The 22,353-nt window shown below is 37.3% G+C and overlaps 1 protein-coding gene across 1 annotated transcript; it reads left to right on the forward strand.

Annotated features, from left to right (window-relative positions):
• The first annotated feature begins 264 nt into the window (after positions 1–264).
• LOC145775435 (uncharacterized) lies at positions 265–21,037 on the forward strand. The gene is made up of 8 exons (XM_082586731.1): positions 265–354; positions 905–1,041; positions 17,511–17,599; positions 18,002–18,126; positions 18,266–18,334; positions 19,842–19,898; positions 20,012–20,156; positions 20,701–21,037. The coding sequence occupies exons 1-8, from the start codon at positions 279–281 to the stop codon at positions 21,035–21,037; spliced, it is 1,035 nt and encodes a 344-aa protein (XP_082442857.1). The 5' UTR covers positions 265–278.
• The last annotated feature ends 1,316 nt before the right edge of the window (positions 21,038–22,353 follow it).

A 22,353-nucleotide genomic window follows, 5' to 3' on the forward strand; every position in this document is an offset into this window, starting at 1 on the left:
CCATTTTACTTTCCACTTTCAACTATAATTCGATCATTGAAGACGTTTAGTCAACGTCACGTGAAAACCATCCACTGGGAGGCAGCACGGGTCAGGCAAGACCAGGCGGTGTCTATTTCAGCCTCAGGCGAAAATACTTTATATCTGATCGGTCTCATAATACATCTGATTGTTCCGGACAGACGTATGAGGCGCATCGACAACGCGAACCAGTGAGACATTGTGATGAGCAGCTGCTCAGGTCGCACTGACGGTACCAAACAAGCGAATATTTTGCAATGTTTTGTCTAAAAATCGTCTCTTTCATGCTGGTAGTTTGCATAGTGGCCATTGCCCTACCAGAGTTTATAGAAGGTAAGAACTAAGAAGGAATGACGTCTGTTCATGAGCTTAAAGCAACTGTCAACAACCAAAGATCGCAGGTGTGGTAGACAAGATGTCATGTCAAGAATTGCTGCAAATTTAGCAACAAATCAGATTGACCGAATCAAAGAATAAATGTCAAAAAATATTAGGCATTAAAAACTCAGTGCCAGTAGGTTAAATATGTTTTGATTGCTGCATTTCATTCCTCAAATCAAGATGCAAGTTCATTCAATGGAGACTCTTTTATTCGGTGGTGTTTTTCGTCTTTCTGTTGTTAATTACAATCGTGGTTCATACCTTCAAAAATTATTGACTTATTTGGTTTACTCCAAGTCCAATACAACATCTATAGACTACCTGATAGTTTGAGACTGCAAAAATGATTTGAACAAATAAAGCAGGCAAATGAACTGTAACTTCTAACGTAGCGAGGGTGCCACTTTCCAATATTCTAAAATGCAAATTTTACTCTTTTAAAATGGTTTTATAATGTAGTTTCAAGATGCGTCATCACTGGCGGTTGACAACATCATTGCAGGCTGCCACTCGGCCGAGGATGGAGGTGAGGATATGGACTACAGGAGGAAGAAGAGGCAAGCCATTAGTGCACCTGAAGCAGAAGTTCGACGAACATTTGCTCTTAGGGAGTTCTTCACCAACTGCCTCAAGGAAAGAGTGAGTCGTAAACAAGCTCCCTTATGTCGATTGTATATTGTTCGACGCACTTTAATAATGACCAGAATTTAAAAAGATTGAATTTTTATCTTTTTATAGAAAACTTTTTAAAGAAAGGAAAAGTTTTGTTTGTTGTTTCCAAGTTTGAAATAGAAAGTTTTTGGCTCAATTTTCTGACTGCGCCGGGCCACTGGTGAACTAAGTTTGTCTCATGAATACGGATTGCAAACGAAGAGCTTGTTGTCATTAGTGGTCAGCTCCCAAGGACGCAACCTTTTGTGAACGTCGCAAGTTGTGGTGTTTTGTTGCTAAAGAATCCAAATGCTTTATTTAAATATCAGTTTGTTTGTCCTCTGTCCAGGGTTCAAATCAACTTGACGAGGAAAAGAAAAGTAGTGTGGTTAATTTTATTATATTTAAGTAAAAGAATGTTAACAATGTGGTTATATTTACTATTGTAAGTATAAGAATGATTTTTATGAGGCAAAATTTATTTTAAATGTGTGTAAGGATGGCTTTAGCGGTGGTTTAAAATGATAACTAGCTGTCTCATGAAATTCTGTCTTTCTAACGGATATTCTAACTAATTTGACTATCTGACCCCATTAACTATTTCCACACGATTATTACTCAAATTATAATTTTTAGTTATCAGAAGGTGTTCATATAATATTGTACAGTAGGTCCATAACAAAAATTAATTTTAAACATTACAGGATAGTGAAACTACAGGACAGTGAAACATTATCACGAATTATTATTGCATTTTAACAGTCGTCCAAATTGCTACGTAAAACTACACATTACAAACAATCAATTTAATTTTTTCTCAGCTGAGCTGAGCTGGTCTGACTGTGAACTTTTGCCAAAGTGATCACCATTTGGCGAACTTCTTTCACTTGCATTCCAGGTAGCTATTCCAACCAACGCGAAAGCGGGTAATACGGATGAGTCGCGCTGGCCAGAATACATTGTGAAACTCTCATTATGAAACGAGATTTTCCATGAAAACGAAAAAATGACGCATAGGGCTTGACGCTTAAAATCGGCAAAATAGTTGACGGCGCTATCCCTTCCGTCAACTAAAAAATAAATTGACGGCGCTAGCCTCAGCGTCAACAAAAACTTGACGCCGTCAACGTACAACACTGGTTAACCCTTTTTCCTGTGACGTATTTTGGCCAGTTGACTTGCGGACGGGGGGGTCGGTTCGACACTATCACTTTGAGCTCGTGTAACTCAAAAACTACGCAAGATAGATCAATCAAATTTTCACATGGTGTAGATAATTTATCTGACAACATAACATCGAAACTCTTTTGCAATTTGTTCATCAGCGCAACTTGAAAAATCAAATAATTTGATGGTTGGTCATATTTTTTTATTTGACTTGAGAAATTGCTTCTTAATTAACTTATAATTGAGTGTGACGGGTTAATTCCATTGTGTAGATTTTAATCTCTTACGCGGAGACGTCGTCCACGCTTCAATGAAATCGTAATTGGCGTCCGACTCGCGTTTGCTTGTTGTTTTGCCCGAGGCATTGCAAAAAAAATTTGCTTTGTTGCAACATTTGCAGAGAATGAGACATAATCACCGCAAAAAAACTATTTCAAGTTCTTTTTGAGCCACATGTTCATAGTCTACACTTTTTCAAACGTACTGTCATTACTTGATATTGGAACTAAATCAAGCAAATTTTTTTTCACATTCACACTGTCGAATTTGGTTATGTATGATCAAGAAACACTTTGCATTTCACAGCACATATCAGGAAGCTATTTATTCGTTTTTAACATTATTTCAACGTCTAAAGAGGTTGAATCGATGTAAAAAGTGTCTGATTTGCCATCTGGGTAGCGATTGAATACAGAAAAGTAAGGTAGCCTAGTGGTGTCACGTGGTATTTGAACAACAACCTATCCAAAGGTAGTGACTTCCTTCGATAGGAGCTTGTTCCATTTTAGGTCATCATGCACTCCAAAAACAAAGAGCGTCTAAAACTCCTGACTGATAAACTATGTCACGATGCATTCCAAAGTGATATGTTTCAATACTTACCAACAATGATCACTTTGAATGAAACAATTTTGCAAACAGTTGTGACAAAATGTAGTGATAATAATCGTTTAGTCAAATCGTGTTGGTAGGTTATAGAAGAGGTCGTTTGCCAAATGGAACTCCCGTTCTGCGTAACAAACTCAAAGTCGTGACATAACGATACGAAAAATAGAAAAAAAAATCTTTTTCAGGCCAAGTGCTATTGTCGCAAAAAAACAAAAAATCACTAAAGTGTTGACTTTTTCCTTGGGCAAAATTGAAGGTTGTTAATATTTTAAAAATGCACGTTTGTGTCAAAATGATTGAAGTGTTTTTTTTCATTGTTGTTAACTAGATTTGCAAAATAACGTTTTCTACATTTTTTTTCTAATTTGTTGGTCATGCATTTTGTGTCAAGTTATTTATTATGCATTAGAAGATTTCTTTCTGTTCAAATTTTGAAATAGCATTTTAGATGCAGTTTGCGGTTGATGGCGTTACTGCAAAAGCCATCTTTTGTAATTGACACACATCCAAAAACAAAAGACGCATAAACTACTGCTGGCTGATAGACCACGTCACAATACATCATGATGATGTTTTTCCGAACCGAAGACCCAGAAAACCAATTTCGTCGTGTATTAGTTTAGACGTCTGCAGACGTTGAACCAATGACAAAAAGTGATTTGCTGATTTGAAACAAAGTGAGTGCTGTTTCCAATGTGCAAACATTTTGATAAAAAGTAATCAAGTTTTGGCCACAGCTTTCTGGTCCATTTAGGCTACTATGGTCAATCAACTCACGTTGCAAATAACTTGTTTTGTGTAAGGTCTTGCTTGTGAAAAAATCGAAATAAAAACACAAAAATGAAGTAAGCTATATTTACAAAGTGTTATATTCTTGAATGAACCATGGTTTTTAAAAAAAATAGTTTGAACAGGTTTCATCTGCTAGAAACTATAATTGATATCATCGCGAAGGATCAAATAGCTGCGAAAATCACTTCAAGCAATTCTTTGGGGTGATTTTCATTATGCAAACCAAGGTGAACCTCAATACACATATTTTTATGCCAAACGATAAAAATCGTTCTTTCTTTTTTTCAAGGATAAGGAAAACGATCCGTATAAAATATAATTCAATTCAATATATTTTCCTTATTTTGTCAGATATGCATTTTGTGTAACAATGCTTTAGAAAAATTGCTGAGTATGGTATAGCGTTTGAGATGCAGTCAGAGAATACAACTCTATGGTTGATGGCGTTATTACAAAAGCCAATCTTTTGTCAGGGAAATGTATTCGAAAACAAAAAGGCACAGAAGCGCTGACTGATAGATTACGTTACGATACGTTACAAAAACGAGGCATTGATTTCAGATTCTTTCAACCCAACAAACAACTTTGCTCCAAATGACACAAACGTCCAAATTTATGGAGAAAAAGATATAGGCCTACACCGTTTTGTGAAAATAAGCTTTTGTAGACCAACATTTGAATGAAAAGTTTGAAATTATTGAGTTGGTCCTAATAGTGTTTCTGCTGAGATATATCAAAACTTTTCAATCCTCGTATAAAAAAATAATTTTGTAATCTCTCAAGCAACTGCAAAATTACCATTTAGGTAAAGATTCAGTGATGATAAAATATGCACAATGCTTGTCAAAGCACAATAATTTAGCTGCGCGTGTTTTTCCACAAAAGCCAAGCAGTTTAGATAGTCTGTGTCAAGTTCTTTTCAGTATCCATCAATCTCTCGTTTTCATAAAACATTTTCACAACATCCATAAATATTCATGTGAATATAAGTGTACAGGTACATGCAAAAGTTTATTGGCGGGTCAAGAACGCACTCCTTGCTTTCGGACAAGAAATCAAGAAATATACCACATTAGTCTGTTTGTTTTATGAGATAAACAAAGTTTTGTCAAGAATTGTCCTACTGCTTCTTGTTATAAGTTAGAAACAAAATGTATTGGCCATACAAAAAAACAACGTAAAATTACATTTTTTTCAGCATAGTTTATCGGGTGCTCTCTTATAATTTCAAAGAAACTCAGATGTAATTAAAAGATTAATCAAAGCAACTCAAAACTCGAGTTTGCAAACAAAAGGCGGAATCATTACGGTTGAATGCTTTACAACAAAGCCAACTCATGAGATATCTGCGTCGCAGACCACGCACTGCGGCGCTCAGTAATCCTATTAATCCGTATAATTTGAAAACAAAAGGGCTAGCTAGTAGCTAGCTAAAATATCAGAGTATGTTATGAAAATCATGTAATATCTTTAAAACTATAGACAATAGCAACGTCATTTAAAGTGGAATAAATACTTGAATAATTTTTAGGAAAAGTCAAGAAATTTCAAAGCTGTGGATCGCGCAGTTCTTTAATGATATTGCTTTGAAAAGTACCAAGTCCCCACCGACCCCCCCCCCCCCCACAGGAAATAGGGTTAAACCGGCTCACCATAGTTAAATAAAGGGGAACCTGTTTGACGCAATAATGGATCGCTACTGTAGTAAACTTAAAGAGAATTTTTATCGATGGTAATCACGGTAAATTTCCGAGGCTAATCCGACAAACTTTTCAGTTTGCTCAACTCAAACTTGAAGCTTGATGACAATTTACTGAGCCACTAATCTACTGGACAAATTAAAACTAAAGTTTGAAAATTGAACTCAGACTTACAAACACTTTAATTTTATTTAGTTCGCATCAGACAGCTACAGGCAAACCTGATTCTAAGGCGCAGTGATAACCATTTTGTGCAGTGAATCAGTGATAAATCGCAAAATGCGCAGTGATAAAATAAGTTTCTTGGTCGAATAATAAATATATATTACACAGAGATATAACATAATTGAAAAAATCAACTCAAATGTTTTCGACACGTACGTGCGTGTGTCCTCACCAGGAATTACTTACTGTAAATCTGCAATATACATAAAATGAAAATTGTAAGATATATTTGACTATGCACTGTAAGTAAACACTAAACTTATAAAAAAAGAAATTTTCATGTGACATTCATCCTGTATATTAAATAACTTATTTAAAAGTGCACCAACATTTTTAATTGAAGTCGCCTACCCCCTTTGCTCTTTCTTTGAATGTTGTGTATATATTTAGTTGTTTGCATGACGCAAACCAGACATACATTGGTATGTCAACCAGACATGTGTTGACAAGGGCCGGGGAGCAATTAAACCCAAACCTAACAACTAAAAGTGCAATTAAAGAACACATCGCCTCTTGTGATTATTATCTTGATTTTTTTTAATTATGTCATCTCTCTGTGTAATACAACATGTTAACCCGCTAAGGTTACTTTATTTTGTTTGTCCATGTTTTACTTTTCCTTATCAAAATGCAACTTGATTGGTTGTCGTCTCTCCTCAATTAAAAAATAATTGGATTTTGCGCAGCAACCTAAATGAAACTGTGATGCATAGCAAGCAAAACCAAGAGAGAAGTAACCTGAAAAGTCGCTTTTGCTTCAGTTTGCAATTTCGTAGTTTTCATACCATAGTGCAGGTGTTCTTAACCTTTCTTGTATCGTTTACCCCTTGCCGAATAAAAAAAGTAAAATTTACCCCCACCGTTTTGGTGTCCCCTTGTGATCTCATCGTGTCCACTGTCCAGTCAATCATGCGATAAACTGAGGTTTTTGAACATCATCTGTCGTAATGAAGTCGAACCCAAAGTCAGCATATCATTCTATATAAGTTCGCGTCTTCGACATAATAACTGCAGATTGTTAAACTTATTTACTCACTTCAAAATAAATCATTTGCGAAAGACGTTCACTGTGCAGTCTGCCCTCTGTCCTCTAATGATGTATGAGACCAATGGAGTATGTAACATCCATTTATTGAGTTTTAAAAAACTAAGAAACGAAGTGTACCTACAAAACACAAATCATAAATATAAAGCAAACAAAGTAGATCTGTTTCACACAATGAAAAAACTGAGAACTGAGCGCTGAACTGAGAACTGAACGCGAACTGAGAAAACAATCAACGTGAAGCGCTCTAGGCAAGGAAACCAGAACGTAGGAACATAATGTAGACTAAACGTAATTTTACAACATAATTTTACAACATTCTTCCCTCCTAAAACAAAACGGAATCGCCATATCGATGGCCGCCAATGCGGATTCGGAGATTTCTTGTTTAATAGAAACAAAGTCTCTCAACGCTTCTGGATTCAATGGAAACGACGTAGTGTTTTTCAGACTCTGAATTTTGTCAGAAAAGTTCACGACCCATCGTGCATAATAGGCAAATAATCCTAGAGCTCTTTTGAGAGATTTGGTACTTTGGGGAGCATGCAATTCAAGCAGTGGCCGTAGTTGTTCGGGATCCGGTTTTATTTTGCCATTGCCGACGCAATACCCGAGAATGCAGATTTCTTTGACCGACGAGATTGTTTTGTCTTCATTTAACGTAAAATTTCTTTTCTGAATTGAATGAAGAAAGCACGAGACATTTTCATCATGTTCACTTTTGTCACGCCCACATACCGTAACGTTATCTAGGTAAGGGTAGGTATTTTTCAATTTATCAATTTTCACCATTTCATCCATTTTCCTTTAAAACTGGGGAGCGCCATTTGTTACTCCAAAAGGGATTCTGTTGAATTCCCAAAGTCTTCCAGACGCCTCAAACCCGGTATAAATTTTGTCCTTTTTAGCGATAGGGATTTGGTGATAGGCGCTTTTGAGATCGAATGTTGAGAAAACCTTATAAACAGACAACCGATGAACTAGATCGTGTATGCGTGGCAGCGGATACGCGTCCAAATTTGTAAACAAATTTATTGTTTGTGAATAATCGACACATAACCTCTTCTTATTTGTTTCTTTGTTGTTAACGACCAGAACTTGGGTCCGCCAAGGCGAATTGCTGGGGGCGGATGATACCTTTGGAAGAAAGTTTTTCAATTTCTGCGTCTATAAACTTTCTGTCCGACTCGTTGTACCGTCTTGACTTAACAGCTATCGGCTTACAGTCTTTCGTCAAGTTTGTGAAAAGAGACGCTTCATCAGTTATTGCAGCGATCACCGAGCAATGGTCGTTCTGTTGATTAACTACAAAATCGGGTTCACCTCCTTGGTATTCAAAAATTACTCGACGATGATTTCTTTGGAAGTCTGCTCCCAATAAGATGTCGCAGCACAAGTTTTGTAAAACGTCAACTTTTACATGGCTGTAGAATTTCCCGCCGATAGTGATATCGATGAAACAGTTACCTACGACTTTTTCTTTTGAGTTGTGCGTAGCCATAGAGACTTTGGAATCGCAGCGTTCAATTTTAAGTTTTAGCTTATAAGCAGTGTCTTGTGAAGAAAGGGGCGTTCTTCCCGGCTATCAGCACTGATGAGCCCAGCCTCATGGGCGAAACACGTGTCTATCGCTGTCAATTCTTGCTACAAATCGGCTGCCGAGAAACAAGCAGTGTCTTGGTTGATGAAACTAACAGAACTACCAGAGTCGATGAGTGACGACAGCTCGATGCCATTAACGAAGGATTTCATAGTAGCATGAGACAAACATCGCGGTGCGGGGTGAATTGTGCACATATAGTCGGAATTAACGGTAACTTTTCCTCGAGAAAACTTATTTTTGCAAACTTTAGCGAAATGTCCAACTTTATTACAATGATAGAAAGTTGCATTTCGGGCAGGACATCTCTTCCTCTCATGATAGGGATCCCCACAAAAGAAGCAATATCTTGCGACGTTGCTTACAGCACTGATAGTAGAATTGTTTTTGCTCTTACCTTCAACAACTTCGTCGCTATGGATATTTGAGTTCGATGAGACGGCCGATACCTGTAGTTGGTCTCTTGAAGCATGAAATAGCCGAGTGTCTCTTGCCGCTCAATCAAGAGTGCTTGCTTGAGTGTATGCGTCAGCTAGACTGAGCTCTTGGTTTTCCAACAGGCGTTGTCGAATTGTATCGGAAGAAATGTCGTTGATGAATGCGTCGCGTACCATTTCCTGCTGATATTGAGCCGAGTCGACGGCTTGAAAGCCACATTCTTTGCTTAGAAGCTTTAAATTTGGAAGAAATTCGTCTAAGGATTGTCCTGGGTGTTGCTTCGTAGTGGATAGACGATGCCTCGCAAATAAAATATTTGTAGGCTTCACATATAAGTTTTGAAGAACGTTCAATGCACCGTTGTAATCTTGACAGTCTTCGATGAATTCGTAGACTTCAAAATTCACACAATTCGTGAGTATTCGCAGGTCATCCCGCCGGTTTTCTCCTTTGTCTTGGACGGGGAGAGAAGCCAAGTAATTTTCAAACGTCTTCCTCCAGTGCTTCCATTCTTTTGCCGCTGTGCTTGCGTTTGGATTTAAAGCAAGGCGTTCCGGCTTCATTAACTTGCTCATCTTAGTTTTTTAAATTGTAACATCCATTTATTGAGTTTTAAAAAACTAAGAAACGAAGTGTACCTACAAAACACAAACCATAAATATAAAGCAAACAAAGTAGATCTGTTTCACACAATGAAAAAACTGAGAACTGAGCGCTGAACTGAGAACTGAACGCAAACTGAAAAAACAATCAACGTGAAGCGTTCTAGGCAAGGAAACCAGAACGTAGGAACATAATGTAGACTAAACGTAATTTTACAACATAATTTTACAACAGAGTACGCCAGGTTTTGACCATTGCGAAAACAATGCACTTTATTGCGCAACAAAGGAAGTTACAATCTTAGCAGAGTTGTAATCCACTTTGTGGTCGAAGTCCCAATTAGGTTGTGTACAGTAAAAATGTAGCACACCGCGGTGGCCTCAGGGGTGGGAAAACTGGGTGACCGCCCAAGGCCCGCACATTTCTGGGGCCCGCGCTTATCTAAAATATGCACAAATAAAACTTACATTAAGCACTAGCAGAAAGAAGTAGGCTAACTTAAACTTTTCCACCATAGTTTATATAGTTTGCATCCCTATTTTTTTTTAGAGTCGGTTTGCATATTTTTTCAACCAGTATGGTTTTGTGTGTGATATTTGTTTGCCGACCTCCATCACAGAAGAAAATCTGGTAAAAAATGTGCTCTAAAGCATCCCCAGAACTTGCTGGAGATCTTGACAGTGAAGAAATTTTCACTGAAGTGCAGAGCTTCACAAGAATATAAGTTTATTCACCCTTGATTGATTCTTTATTCTCGGACTGGGAAAGCTTCTTGCAGAGCTTAATCATGGCAGTTTCTCACACTTGTAGAGGCTTTGAATCACTAACGCAGGGCCGGTCACCGAGATTGGCAGAGTGAAGTTTCCGATTTGTTGAAGTCTTGTTGCCGGGGAACTATTCCATCCATTAGATACCGCTGAATGGAGAGCAGTCCTTAACGTGCGTTGTTCAAGTGCACACCCCGGGAGTCGAACCAGCGCCGCTTGATCTTGAAGCTTGTTCGTTCAAGAAGTCACGCGCTAACCAACTGAGCTATTCTAGAGTATCTGTATCAAAACAAACTGAATGTTGTGTACCCTAACTTGTGTTTGTGACTAAGACTATTTCTTACTGTGCCAGTTACTGTAGCTTCAGGGGAAAGATCATTTTCTAAACCAACCTTCGCTCTACAATGAGCCGAGAACGCTTGGTTGGATTAGCAGCTGTTGTTTCAATTGAGCACAACGTGGGCAAAACATTGGACAATGCTTTTCTTATTAAAGAGTTTGCTGCAATAAAAGCTAGAAAGGTGCATTTTGTGTAAGTGCTGCAGACGGATGGTGTAGGACTTGGAGGGCACTGGTGTGGTGGTACAGTACAACATAGCATCAGAAGTGATGTGAAGATGTCACATCATGAAATTCACCTTTCTCGCTTACCATCGCTGTTTGTTGTTGTATCACGTTAAATCCTTTTTGTGTTATTGTGATTTATGGTTACTTGAGTTTGCGTACTTTAATTTGTCGATACCGGGTTATAGGGGGCCCTCATATTACTTCTTGCCCAGGGCCCACAAAACCTTAAGGCCACCACTGGTAGCACACATACGCTGCTGAAATGAAACTGGTAGTCTACTTGCGTGGAGATAAAAAAAAACAAAACGAAAACTTGCATTAAGCATAAATTTGAATCAAAATCGAGTGCAACACTACCAGTCTTTTAATAACTGAAAAAAATGAAGTTTGCTTTAATTTACGATTCAGTAAATTTACCCCCTCGGTAGGTGAAATTTACCCCTTACCCCAAGGGCGTAAATTTACCCCCGGTTATGAACCCCTGCCATATGGCATTATGTAACTGCTTTCTAAAACAATGTGCAGCGATAAAAATTCCTTAGAATTAGGTATCCCTGCAGGCAGTGCTGTGTTAAGCCCTTGGTGGGCCCCGGGGCCAAAATAATTTTGGGCCCCTTATCGGCAAGCAGACTTATGATAATATAATATACAGTAATGTTAACTGCACTGCTATGGAAAGGTGGTTCACTTCACTAAACTTTCTCACCAGTTGAGAAACCAATACAAATGTAAATAAGAGCAAACACAGGTCTATCAAGTCATTGCTACACCTTTGCTTGCAATGAAAGCCAAAAGTGTTAACGATTTCTAAACATACTGGCAACGATCATGAAGCGTAGGGGTTATTCAACCCAGATCTTATATCACACAGTAGAAGTTAGCATAAAAATTTGACATGCTTATCACATTGAGTTCATACAATTTTTTACATCGAACAAGAATTGACAAAATTATGAGAATTTTAAATTGGTTAGTTACATTTGAAAGCAATTTTTTCCAAAAGTTACAATTGGCATTTGAAATTTCACTAACCTATTATTTTTAAATGTATAGCCACAACATAGCAAAACAGTTTAGAAGTGCAAAAAAAAAAAAAGAATTTACAGATGCTTTAACAAACAACATTTTAACACTTTCACCAAGTGGTAATTATGTTTTGCCTTATAAGATCACCGGGGTGGAGGCTAACTTGGTGACCTCATAAGGTCTTTCGCTTCCTTCCTCTCTCACTTTTATGTAATGTACCAGTGCATTTGATGTAATATTTTGTGAAAATACATAAATCAGTGATTGATTGATTAAACCACTCACCATTACAATACTTTCAAAAAGCTACCCAAGTAGCCTACCCATTCAAAATGCTAACATGAAAACTCAAGTGTACTCAAAACTTAAATGTGCATAATCAGGAACTTTAGTATGATAAAAACAGTAGTTACCAATCTAGTGATATACTTTCAATTCACAACAAAACAGTGTTAATTTATAACAGCACAGAATGGCGTACATGGTTTATTAACTAGGCCTACTCACACAAGATACACTATTATTAGAAACCTGTTGTTAATCATACTATATTTCACTAAAACATTTTTTTTATTAATTGCTTTATTTTTAGAACATTGTGGTTGTTGAATTTAAGAAGCACAATTACTATGAGCAGCAGTTGCTGTAATCTAACTGTTGAATTAACTTTACTACATGTAATTATTTTTTTCATATGCAAACACCATTGGTCATGCTAAAAACAGCTGTTATTGGAATGGTGCATGGGCATGAATGCTGACATATGTAGATGAAGTTTAAAAACTTATCACATGTTGCAACTACTTCACAGGAACCACAGCATTTTATATACATAAGAAAATTACTATGAACTTTAATACAACGAAGCAATATTTACAGTGCAACACTAGTTAAGAGGTTTCTAGGTAAGGTCTAACCTGGTCTAACAGCTTCATTACTCACTGACAACTTTGCAGTACCGTACTCAGAAAGCCTTCATAGGTTACTGGTGCTTAATGAAATGTTGTAATGCTTACTGCACAATACCGGCTAACTACTACCTAGTTAAACTTTTATAACTTCATAAACAACCATCAACCCAGCAGTGTACAGAACACAGCAGAAATATAACTTATAGTAAACACAGGTCTATCAAGTTATAGCTTCATCTTTGCTTGGAATGAAAGAAATGAAATATAAAGCAGCAACGATTTGAAATCACAAACAAAATCCTGGCAACTGTCATAAAATACCGGTACTTATTATACTGGTATCTAAATGTATGCTGGTTACACTTGCTGATAGCTACCTCTGTAAAGTCAGGGATATTTATAATTACGAGATTGTAAATGCTAAAAATGAAATGCTAATTAATCTATGACTAGGACATCACCGGATTAAAACTGGACTACTACTACACACTATGAGAAATGCTATTTTGTTTACTGTTTACAATTTTTTAGCAGTAAACAAAATATGACTGCAGAAATGGAATAGGCTACAAATAAGACAAACATGTTTATGGCCTACATCTAAAGGCAGGTGAATTGATTATTACACTACTCAATGTCCGCTTATTACTTGCTGACCTTTGAGGTCAGTTTTTGAATTGTTTGCCTTACTTTTGGTGGTCGTTCTTCAGCTTGTGGCCTGCTGCTCACTTTATCTGGTTCTTACCACAGCAATTAAAGACATGGGTAAAGATCGCATTAAATGCTTCATGGTTTCTGGTACATTCAAGGTTTAACATTTGGCTCAAGATAACTTTTGAAATAAAAAACTATGCAAAGAGCTTTGAGAAAAACATTCCCTTGTTTGGAACATCTGCAAAACTTTTGCAGCACGTTTGCACCATTGGTAATCATACTAAACAAATGTAGTCCAATTGCAATAATGGCAAAGCAAAGTTTGCTTGGTTCTGACAAACCTCCATGGTTAGCCATTTCAAAAAATTCCTCTTTGAGAGTTTTGTTTATAAATCTGAAATGTTCAAAGCAAGAATGTCGCTAGTTCAAACAAGACATCTTCTTTATGACATGCTGAATGAAATCTTGGTACATAGCAAGGTTACACCATTCTAGAACTAGACTACCAGTTGTAAACCAGTAACATTCACTTTGAAGTTAAGCTTAAGAAAACAAAACACCCTGCAAAACCAAAACGTTAAGCTAAAAGTGCAACAGCCTTAATGCAGCTTATGACACTTCAAAAAAGACTTTTACCTTACAAGTTATGTATACCAGTAGATGTAGAAAAATACTTTATTGTTAAAAGGGATATCAATAGACCAACCAAACTTTCAGCTAGTCCAGTATTACAAAAAGTATTTTATGTGTTTTGTTTAGTTATTGGCAGACTTCAAAATCAATCGTACCTCACTCTAAAGTTTATGCTAAAGAGAAGCTAACCTACAAAACATGAACGCTTTCACCTTACCCGGTATGCTAAAGAAAGGTTTCAATCTATGTTTTTGCAAAATTTAGACAAGGCATTGCAATTAAGTTATGCAATGTCTTATATAATTTGCCCATTTATGACAATCATTTTAAAATGAGCTGTCTACTTCGTGGTTTAACAGTAACTTACAAAGTATGGTGATCCTACCAGTGTATAAAGTGGTTTCAGTTCAACAGTTGCCAATTCCAATGTTCTACCACAAAATACGAAAAAATAAACAACCAAAATAATTAAAACACATTTATCTTAAACACACCTAGTTGTGGGAATTGGGCCCGTCTTGACTTCAAGTATTCAATTGCAACCAACCTGTTTTATTTCAAATACAGGTAATTTTACTAATGTTGTCGTATTTTAACTTTTCTTTAAGATAATGTGGTGTTTTTAGAGATGTTTTGGTATAAGGGCCCAGCATCTCATTGGTACCGGGCCTAAATTATCTTCTTAATGGACAAGTAGGCTACACGCAGTAAACTTTAACAACTAAAAAACACATTGTTACTGAAACGCAAAAGTCTATTACCTGTGGGCCCCCTGAAATTCCATTCACAAAATAACTACAACACACTTATTTTAAACACACCTTTGTGGGAATTGGGCCCTTCTTGATTTCAAGTACCGGTATTCAATTGCAACCAACCTGTTTTGTTTCAAATATATACAAATGATTTTACTAATGTTGTCGCAGCCTATTTTAACTTTGATTCAAGATAATATGGTGATTTTTGAGATATTTTGGTATAAGGGCCCAGGCCCGGCATCTCATTGGTACCGAACCTAAATTATCTTCTCAATGGAAGTACACGCAGTATACTTTAGCAGCTAAAAAACATGCCACTGACGCGCAAAAGTCTATTACTTGTGGGCCCCCTGAGATGGTGGGCCCGGGGGCCGGGCCCCCCTTGGCCCCCCCCTTGACACAGCACTGCCTGCAGGGGAATACACCGACACACAAAACAAGATCGTGAAACGTGAAAATATTAAAACGTTAATTACTGATGCAACTAAAAGTCAATGAAGTCAGTTTTTCTGCCTTGTACAAAAATTATAAAATTCCCGTAAGTTAAATATCATGTTGATGGGACAAAAAGCTTCAAAGTTGTAGCCAAAAGTAAAAAAAGTTAAGTTTCATCATCAGGTCAAAGTTTTCTTTTGCATAGTTTTGCTACTCTTTTTTAACAGATATTGATCTATTGTTGCAATTCTGACGTAATAATCTGTTGTTTCCCACTACTGGACGTTCCAATAGTAGGCCAGGCGCCGAAGGCAGGTATTGTGATATTTTCTATTAGGCATATCAAATTTGCACAGCCTGCTGAGAACCTCTCAAGCAATCCCTGTATCAGCCGAGAAAAGCTTCTTCATTTACCACAAAATTTATCAAGAGACAGGAACTTCAAAGGTAGTAAAGAAAGATAGAAATTTTATGGTTTTGCTTGTAAATTTTTGTACACGGAAGATTGAGATTTTTATAGTCTTTCCCAATTTTTTTTCTTTTTTTCTCATGTTGGCCAAACTCCATATGGATGTGTAGCATGCATGCATATCTGAAACAAATAAATGAATATAGATAAAGAAGAAGTGAAGTAGTAGCCTACTTAATATTGCAGTATCACACGGCAGAACCTTTCAGTAATTTCAGAATATTTAAAGACACTGCATATCTATATCTTGGGGATTTCAAGTGACTTTGGTTACATGTTTGTTACTTCTTGTGTAGTTAAGTCCACAATTCTTTAAAAAATTGATTAGAAAAAGAAGACGTCCTTGCCTAACCGTTTGATTCCTAGTAGCTTGGTATTTCGCATTTGAGTTGTGACCGCAGGAACTTATCGATCAAAACTAGGTCAAAATTTGTAAAGTATAAAATTAAAATTTCTGGTTTTGAAATCAAAAAATTAGTTGCCTATTGGTTAGAATTTAGATATTCCAGTTGAAGCGACAACGCTCTTGTGGAGAGTTGTGATTGTGAACGGTTAAACTGCTAGAGTCGCCTTTAAAATACGACGAATCGCCAAGAGCGTCGAAATTGTAAAGTGCACTGATAAAAGTGATAATTTGAAATTCTCATCGACATAAAAAGTTGTAGAGATCTGCAAAGCACTGCATCAAAGGTCAAAATGTTTAAATAATCCGGAGCACTTACACAACATTTTAAGCAATCTATCAAATAAAAAGCATGGTTGCATACAACAAGCAAGGTAAAAGGCTTAGGAAGGCACAAGGGTAATGATACCAACACCAAAGTAGACAAGCATAAAAAGAAATACAAAGCGACTGGAAGGTAGGCTATCTTATTGCCTATTAGTTTATTTCATAATAATCTTTTAGCATGAAGTGGGTACGAACGCCGGGGTGTTTAATATGAGCAATAAAGTGTTTCTGATGTCTCATTAAACCTCCGTTCTGGCTTCTCGTTGTTGGGAGAATTGCTGATTTAAATTTTATTAGGATCCATGTTGAAGGACGCAGCGAAACGAATAAAATCAGTAAATAAAACAATCAGGTTTGGCAACTTAATAAAATTAGTTGCAGAGTTTTCGTCACCGTAAAGGCCGCTTTGTCAGCGCTCTTAATCCAATAGAAATTAGGTTATGCTATTGAAACAGCACGCTCTTGTAGAGAATATATATTTTTATAACTTTCTATTTGAATAGCCGAGTGGTGAGAGCCATGGTTCGGCATTGGAAAGGGCACTGGTTCGATACCACTCAATAGCATGTGGCTGTGTCTTTGGCAGGACACTTAAAGCCATGCCTGAAGGTGGACACGAAGATTGGCTTCCTTGCCTTCCCATCCACTTAATTTAAATCAACAGCAATATGTTCCAATGGGTGGGCCGTTTCAACAGCAATATGTTCCAATGGGGCCTCGCCGACTCACTATCTTGTGCATGTGGCTCAGATTTTCAGACTGAATACCACATTCTCAATTAATTTCCTGTATAGCGACCCAAGGATAGACGTTAGACATGTAGACCTAACAACGCTCGATGAACACACAATCCATTGGCTGCTGCGCCTGAATAAACCAATGTAGGCTAACCTGCGGTGGCCACAGCCGCAAGAAATAGAATCTAAATATTCAACTACCGGGCGAAACCTAAGACGGGTGCGACAAAACAAAAGAACTGTGCTTACAAATTTTATTGCGGTAACTCATGTACGTTGCATTGGAGTAACTTTTGTTATTTATTTGACTAGGCTGGCGAGATCTGGTCATGGGAAAGCGTCATTGACGTCACAATATTAGACAGCACGTGGTTCTCAAACTCTGCTGGATCCAATTGCAGGTTAGTTCTTTCAATCAATGCCACATAAATGATCCCCCTAGAACCCTCCCATTGAGACCCCTAGTCAATTCTTTTAACTAGTTCCATTAATGATGCACTCAGTACCCCTTTCGTCTCATCCAATCAACGACGATCGATTCTCTTACGACAGTCACTAATAATTTTAGTAATAGAGAGTAGCTAAGAATTTCATTTGCATAACTGTGTAGCCTACACTTTTATTAATGCTGAAAATAACCAAGTTTGAAGAGGGGGAAAAGCAAGTAGCCTACTTTGTGTTCAATGGTTTGTTTCCAATTTCTTCTTTGTTTATTTCGATTTGTCAACCACGACGAATGCCAGTAATTTGGCGAGCACATCACTGTTGATATTCTGGAAATTAACTTGGATTTTAACTTCCAGCACAATGAACGGCCAAGATTCAGGAGAATGTTGGAAGATAAGATTAGATCAGCTTTTGAGGAGCCAGTCATTGTTGATGGGTCCCACCAGGGAGTGCATCGATGAATACGTCTCTAACACAACAGGTGTTTAAAACGGTAGCCAGCCTCTCATTTACATAAAACAATTGTTTAAGTTTCTGACAACTTTTTCAGTTTTCCCTATTGCACAGAACAAATTGATAAACACAAAGTTTTCATTAATTAAAAAAAGCTTTTATTCCAGGAAGGTCGCCGGTCAGCGTTCGATCTGGGAGAAACAAGCGTCAAGTGTATTCTACGATACACGGAAAAAGTATCAATGTTATCTATTCCTGTGAATGATGTTACAATACACTTGGTATCACTGGCGGCTCGTGGATATTTTTAATGGATAGGCTGCAAAAACGTTTTACTAAAACAGCTTAAAAACTTACTGCCAAGCATTGGCATCATTGTTAACTGGATTGCGCACTTATGTTATGATGGTATATAGGTGTAAGCTACACCAGTATAAAAGATACAGATTCAATCACCAAACACTCCAATCCTATCCTCACCTAATTTGAGCCAAGCAATTCCAAGCTATCACATTTTAAAAGCAATATAATCAAATTCGCTTAACAGAACCAATATTGATGCTGAACTTTCGTACTTCATAAGAAAAGGAAAAAAAAAAAAAAAAACAAAATAAAACAAAATGAAACAAAATCATATTCTATGTAACTGAATTTAAATAAAGGACATGAAACAAAATTTCTCCTTTGAAATGACTTCTTTTTAATATAAAAACCATCTTTTGATTCTTAGATGAACTGAAGTGTTCTATTACTTTTTGATTAAAATCTCATGTTACTTATCATGTTTTTTCTAATAGACAGCACAGCCAATGTTGACAATCTGTCATTGCTGGTGGTGCTTCTTAAAAACGATTTAATGACTAGCACCGCAGCCATGCTGTTTGATACAATTTTTTTTTCTTTTCAACAACGCGCTGTAGCATTTCTGCCTGGGCTGCAGGCGCCAGCGACTGCATCCTAAAATAAAGTTATAATTTTGCGACAAAGAGTCACAGCAAAGATGATCATTTTGGTTGTGAAGTTACAAAAGTTGAAACAAAACATTTCTGCACGTTTGAAGGCGGAGAAAATATTGCCTTATAGCAGTGTTGCCAAAATAAGGAAAAAAGTCATGCTAAACCAAAGACAGAAAGTTTAGGATTTTGACATTTTTCTTACCTATTGATGCGAAAGTATAATGACAATCACCAATTTCACGAGGGTTGGCTGCAGCCTATCAAAACGAGCCGCCACTGCTTGATGTAGTTACGTTGGCATATCCACCAAGCCAAGTATTGTGCGGTACTCATTGTTGTGCATAGCAGATTGTTTAGTCTGAGCTTTCTGCTTATATGAACTAGTTCATTTCCTGATGACGAGTGGTCTACAAAATTCTGTTACTATTTCAAAATCTAAATACATTTGAATATTGAACCCACGTATGCTGACATTGCTGACTCATAAAACGGAATTTTGAAGTATTTTTCCGCTGGGAATATCGAAAAACGCTTAAATTTCCAGTAACTTTTGGAGCACTTGTGCGATGTGGTCAAGCTATACCCCATATAGAATTGCTTAGCGAATACAACAAAGCTAACAAAGGGTCTGTGGTGACATGAACAGAGTATGCACGACGCAGTAGAATCAGCCTTCCTGCATATGGCAATCTCATACGTATTGTATTTATTTTAAGATTGGGCAAACATAAGCAGTCAAAGAAGGTCTTTTTTAAACGTTTTATAAACTTCAAGATGACAATTGTAGGAGCTGCTGGTTACTTGAAAAGAAGAACAAAACGCCAGACAACTGCAAGTTCAAACGGTAATATCCACATTTATGGTTTGAGTGGTCGTTGTTGCTTATGTTCTTTCGTGTAGACGTTGGTACTGATGGTATTTCGTGTGGTCACTGTGGTTTGTTTGTGGTACTTCTAGAGCGCTGCACCAGTTTCTTCCCAAACGCTCCTATTGTGCGACGATACGGGACGTGCAATGTGGACAACATCCAGATGACTCCAGGAAGAGAAGAGATCGACTTTCCCTCAGTGTCGCAGTTTGTTGCCGATGACGTCATATGCGCGTAAGTACATATGACGTATTTGTGCTCGTCATAAGCAAGAATAGCGTTTTGCTTGAAGTTGGTTGTGGTGGAAAAATAGCTTGGGCAGTGACTTAAAAATAAAATACTTTGAACTCCCAGAGAAATACTGTACTCGACTCTCATCTAAAAGAATACGCACAAGATTAACAATATCATGTTCACCGGGGTGGCCTGTGTTGTACACTTTTGGGTTACTTGAAATCCGAATTAACTTTGCGTTTCTTTTTCTGTCACGTTACATTTTGCGTACCTAAACACTTTAAACTAAGTTTCTGAAGAGTTATATAATGTACAACCACTAAACTACGTTAGAAAACAAACATAAGTGCAACAAATTATAACGCGGCCTACAAATTTCAAACATTTTATCGTGAATCTATTTTACCAAAACGTAAACCTAGTCAGGAGTTCAAAGGCTTACACGAATGAAAAAGTAAAGTATCTGTTGTGACATCAGTGATATATTGACTTTTTAGTAAAATAAAGATTTTCTATCGATTTCGCATTCTGTTGTATTACTTAGTGCAGAAATCACAAATTGTGGGTCGAATGGCGAGGAGACATTGTCCAAAGACGACGCATCGATTCCAAACTGGCCGTACAGGTTTGAAGCGATTACGAGACAAGATTCTATTGTTCGAGGAACCGTAAGAACTTGCAACGATCGGGTATTTCCCCTAGATACCGACAGAGGTGATTGTTTGAACACTGCTACCATTGCTCATCGCAAGATTTCGTGGCTTTCTCTGCTTGAAATGGCAAATGTTGCCACCATGAGCCAAACAGGGAACAAGAGAGTTACAATTGTTCTGGATGTAGCAAGTAATGGAGTTTTAGTTACTGTTCGTGATCGATCGTGAGCTTGATGTAGCTAAATCGTGATAAGTGACATTTAACCGGTAATATTGTCGGGTGATGCATAAAGTCGACGAGTCTAGTGTCAGTGGTATACCATTCTGTATTCCAAGTCTCTTGCATCAAATGTGCTGCCATAGCATCTTCGCCGCTGGATGAAGTGTATCTTGACTTCAGCTGTCGCGTACAAACCACCAACCACCATTCATTACCATAACTCTGTCTTGCGTTTTTAATTTTACATCTAATTTAATATCCAATATACCCAACTTAATAAATACGGAGATTCTCCGTTTATTTATTGGTGCTGATACAAGACTAATTTCGATAAATTTGAATAGTATTTTGAAGCGATGGACGTCTGAAAAAATATTCAAATATCTTTTGGCCAATTCCGTTGTAACATGTATCCCACCCCTGACACGCTCCGCCAATTCCATTGTAACATGTATCCCACTCGTACCCCTGACACGCTCCGCCAATTCCATTGTAACATGTATCCCACTCCTACCCCTGACACGCTCCCGCCAATTTCAAACTTTCAACCATAAACCTCAGTTTTGCTCAATAAAAGAAATCAAGTTTGACAATTTGCTTCTGGTAAATTAGAAATGAAAAAAGTCATAGGCCTATTGAAAACAATCTAAAAAAAAAGACCAGAGCATAGATTGCCAATGTGTTGAGTTTACATTGTTAAGACAGTTCTTAGGAGCAGTAACACCTTTTTTTTTTATCAGCAATGGCGGTAGGAATTCTTTGCTTCATTTTCCAGTCACATCAATCTTAATATCAAGGTTCTTTTTTCAGATGACGATTGTGAGCAGTGGACATCCTGGAGCAGATGCATTTGTGGGCCAGGAAGTCAAAGGTTTCGACGCAGAATTTGCTCAATTGGATTCACTGGTGAAACTGTACAAAGAACAAATTGCGATCAAAATAATTGCTTTCCGAGTTTTATCGACATTTTAAAACAATTCCTACTACTCCGAACTCAGACAGGGGGTGGAGGTCTGGGCTTTGGGTGAATGTCAACAATTCGTTAACTTTGAAAACCAAGAAAAACAACCGAGGCTTACTTAGCCTAATTATAAACCGACCACTCTTACCAGTGACCACAAATAGGAAGCACTGATTTTTTTTCACAAATACTCTTCGAAGCATGACAAGTGCTGGCAAGTTTTAAAAATTGTGGCGATTTCAATTGAAATTTAAAAATGTGAAGTTTTGAAATTTTTGTATGAAGCATGTAGCCTACTTTCGTTTTTTGTGAAGGACATAGCGGGTAGCCATTTAAACATGTTAACCTTGAGTAAGATCCAAA

This window comes from Aplidium turbinatum, chromosome 8 (assembly GCF_918807975.1).
Source record: "Aplidium turbinatum chromosome 8, kaAplTurb1.1, whole genome shotgun sequence".
Classification (NCBI taxonomy): domain Eukaryota; kingdom Metazoa; phylum Chordata; class Ascidiacea; order Aplousobranchia; family Polyclinidae; genus Aplidium; species Aplidium turbinatum.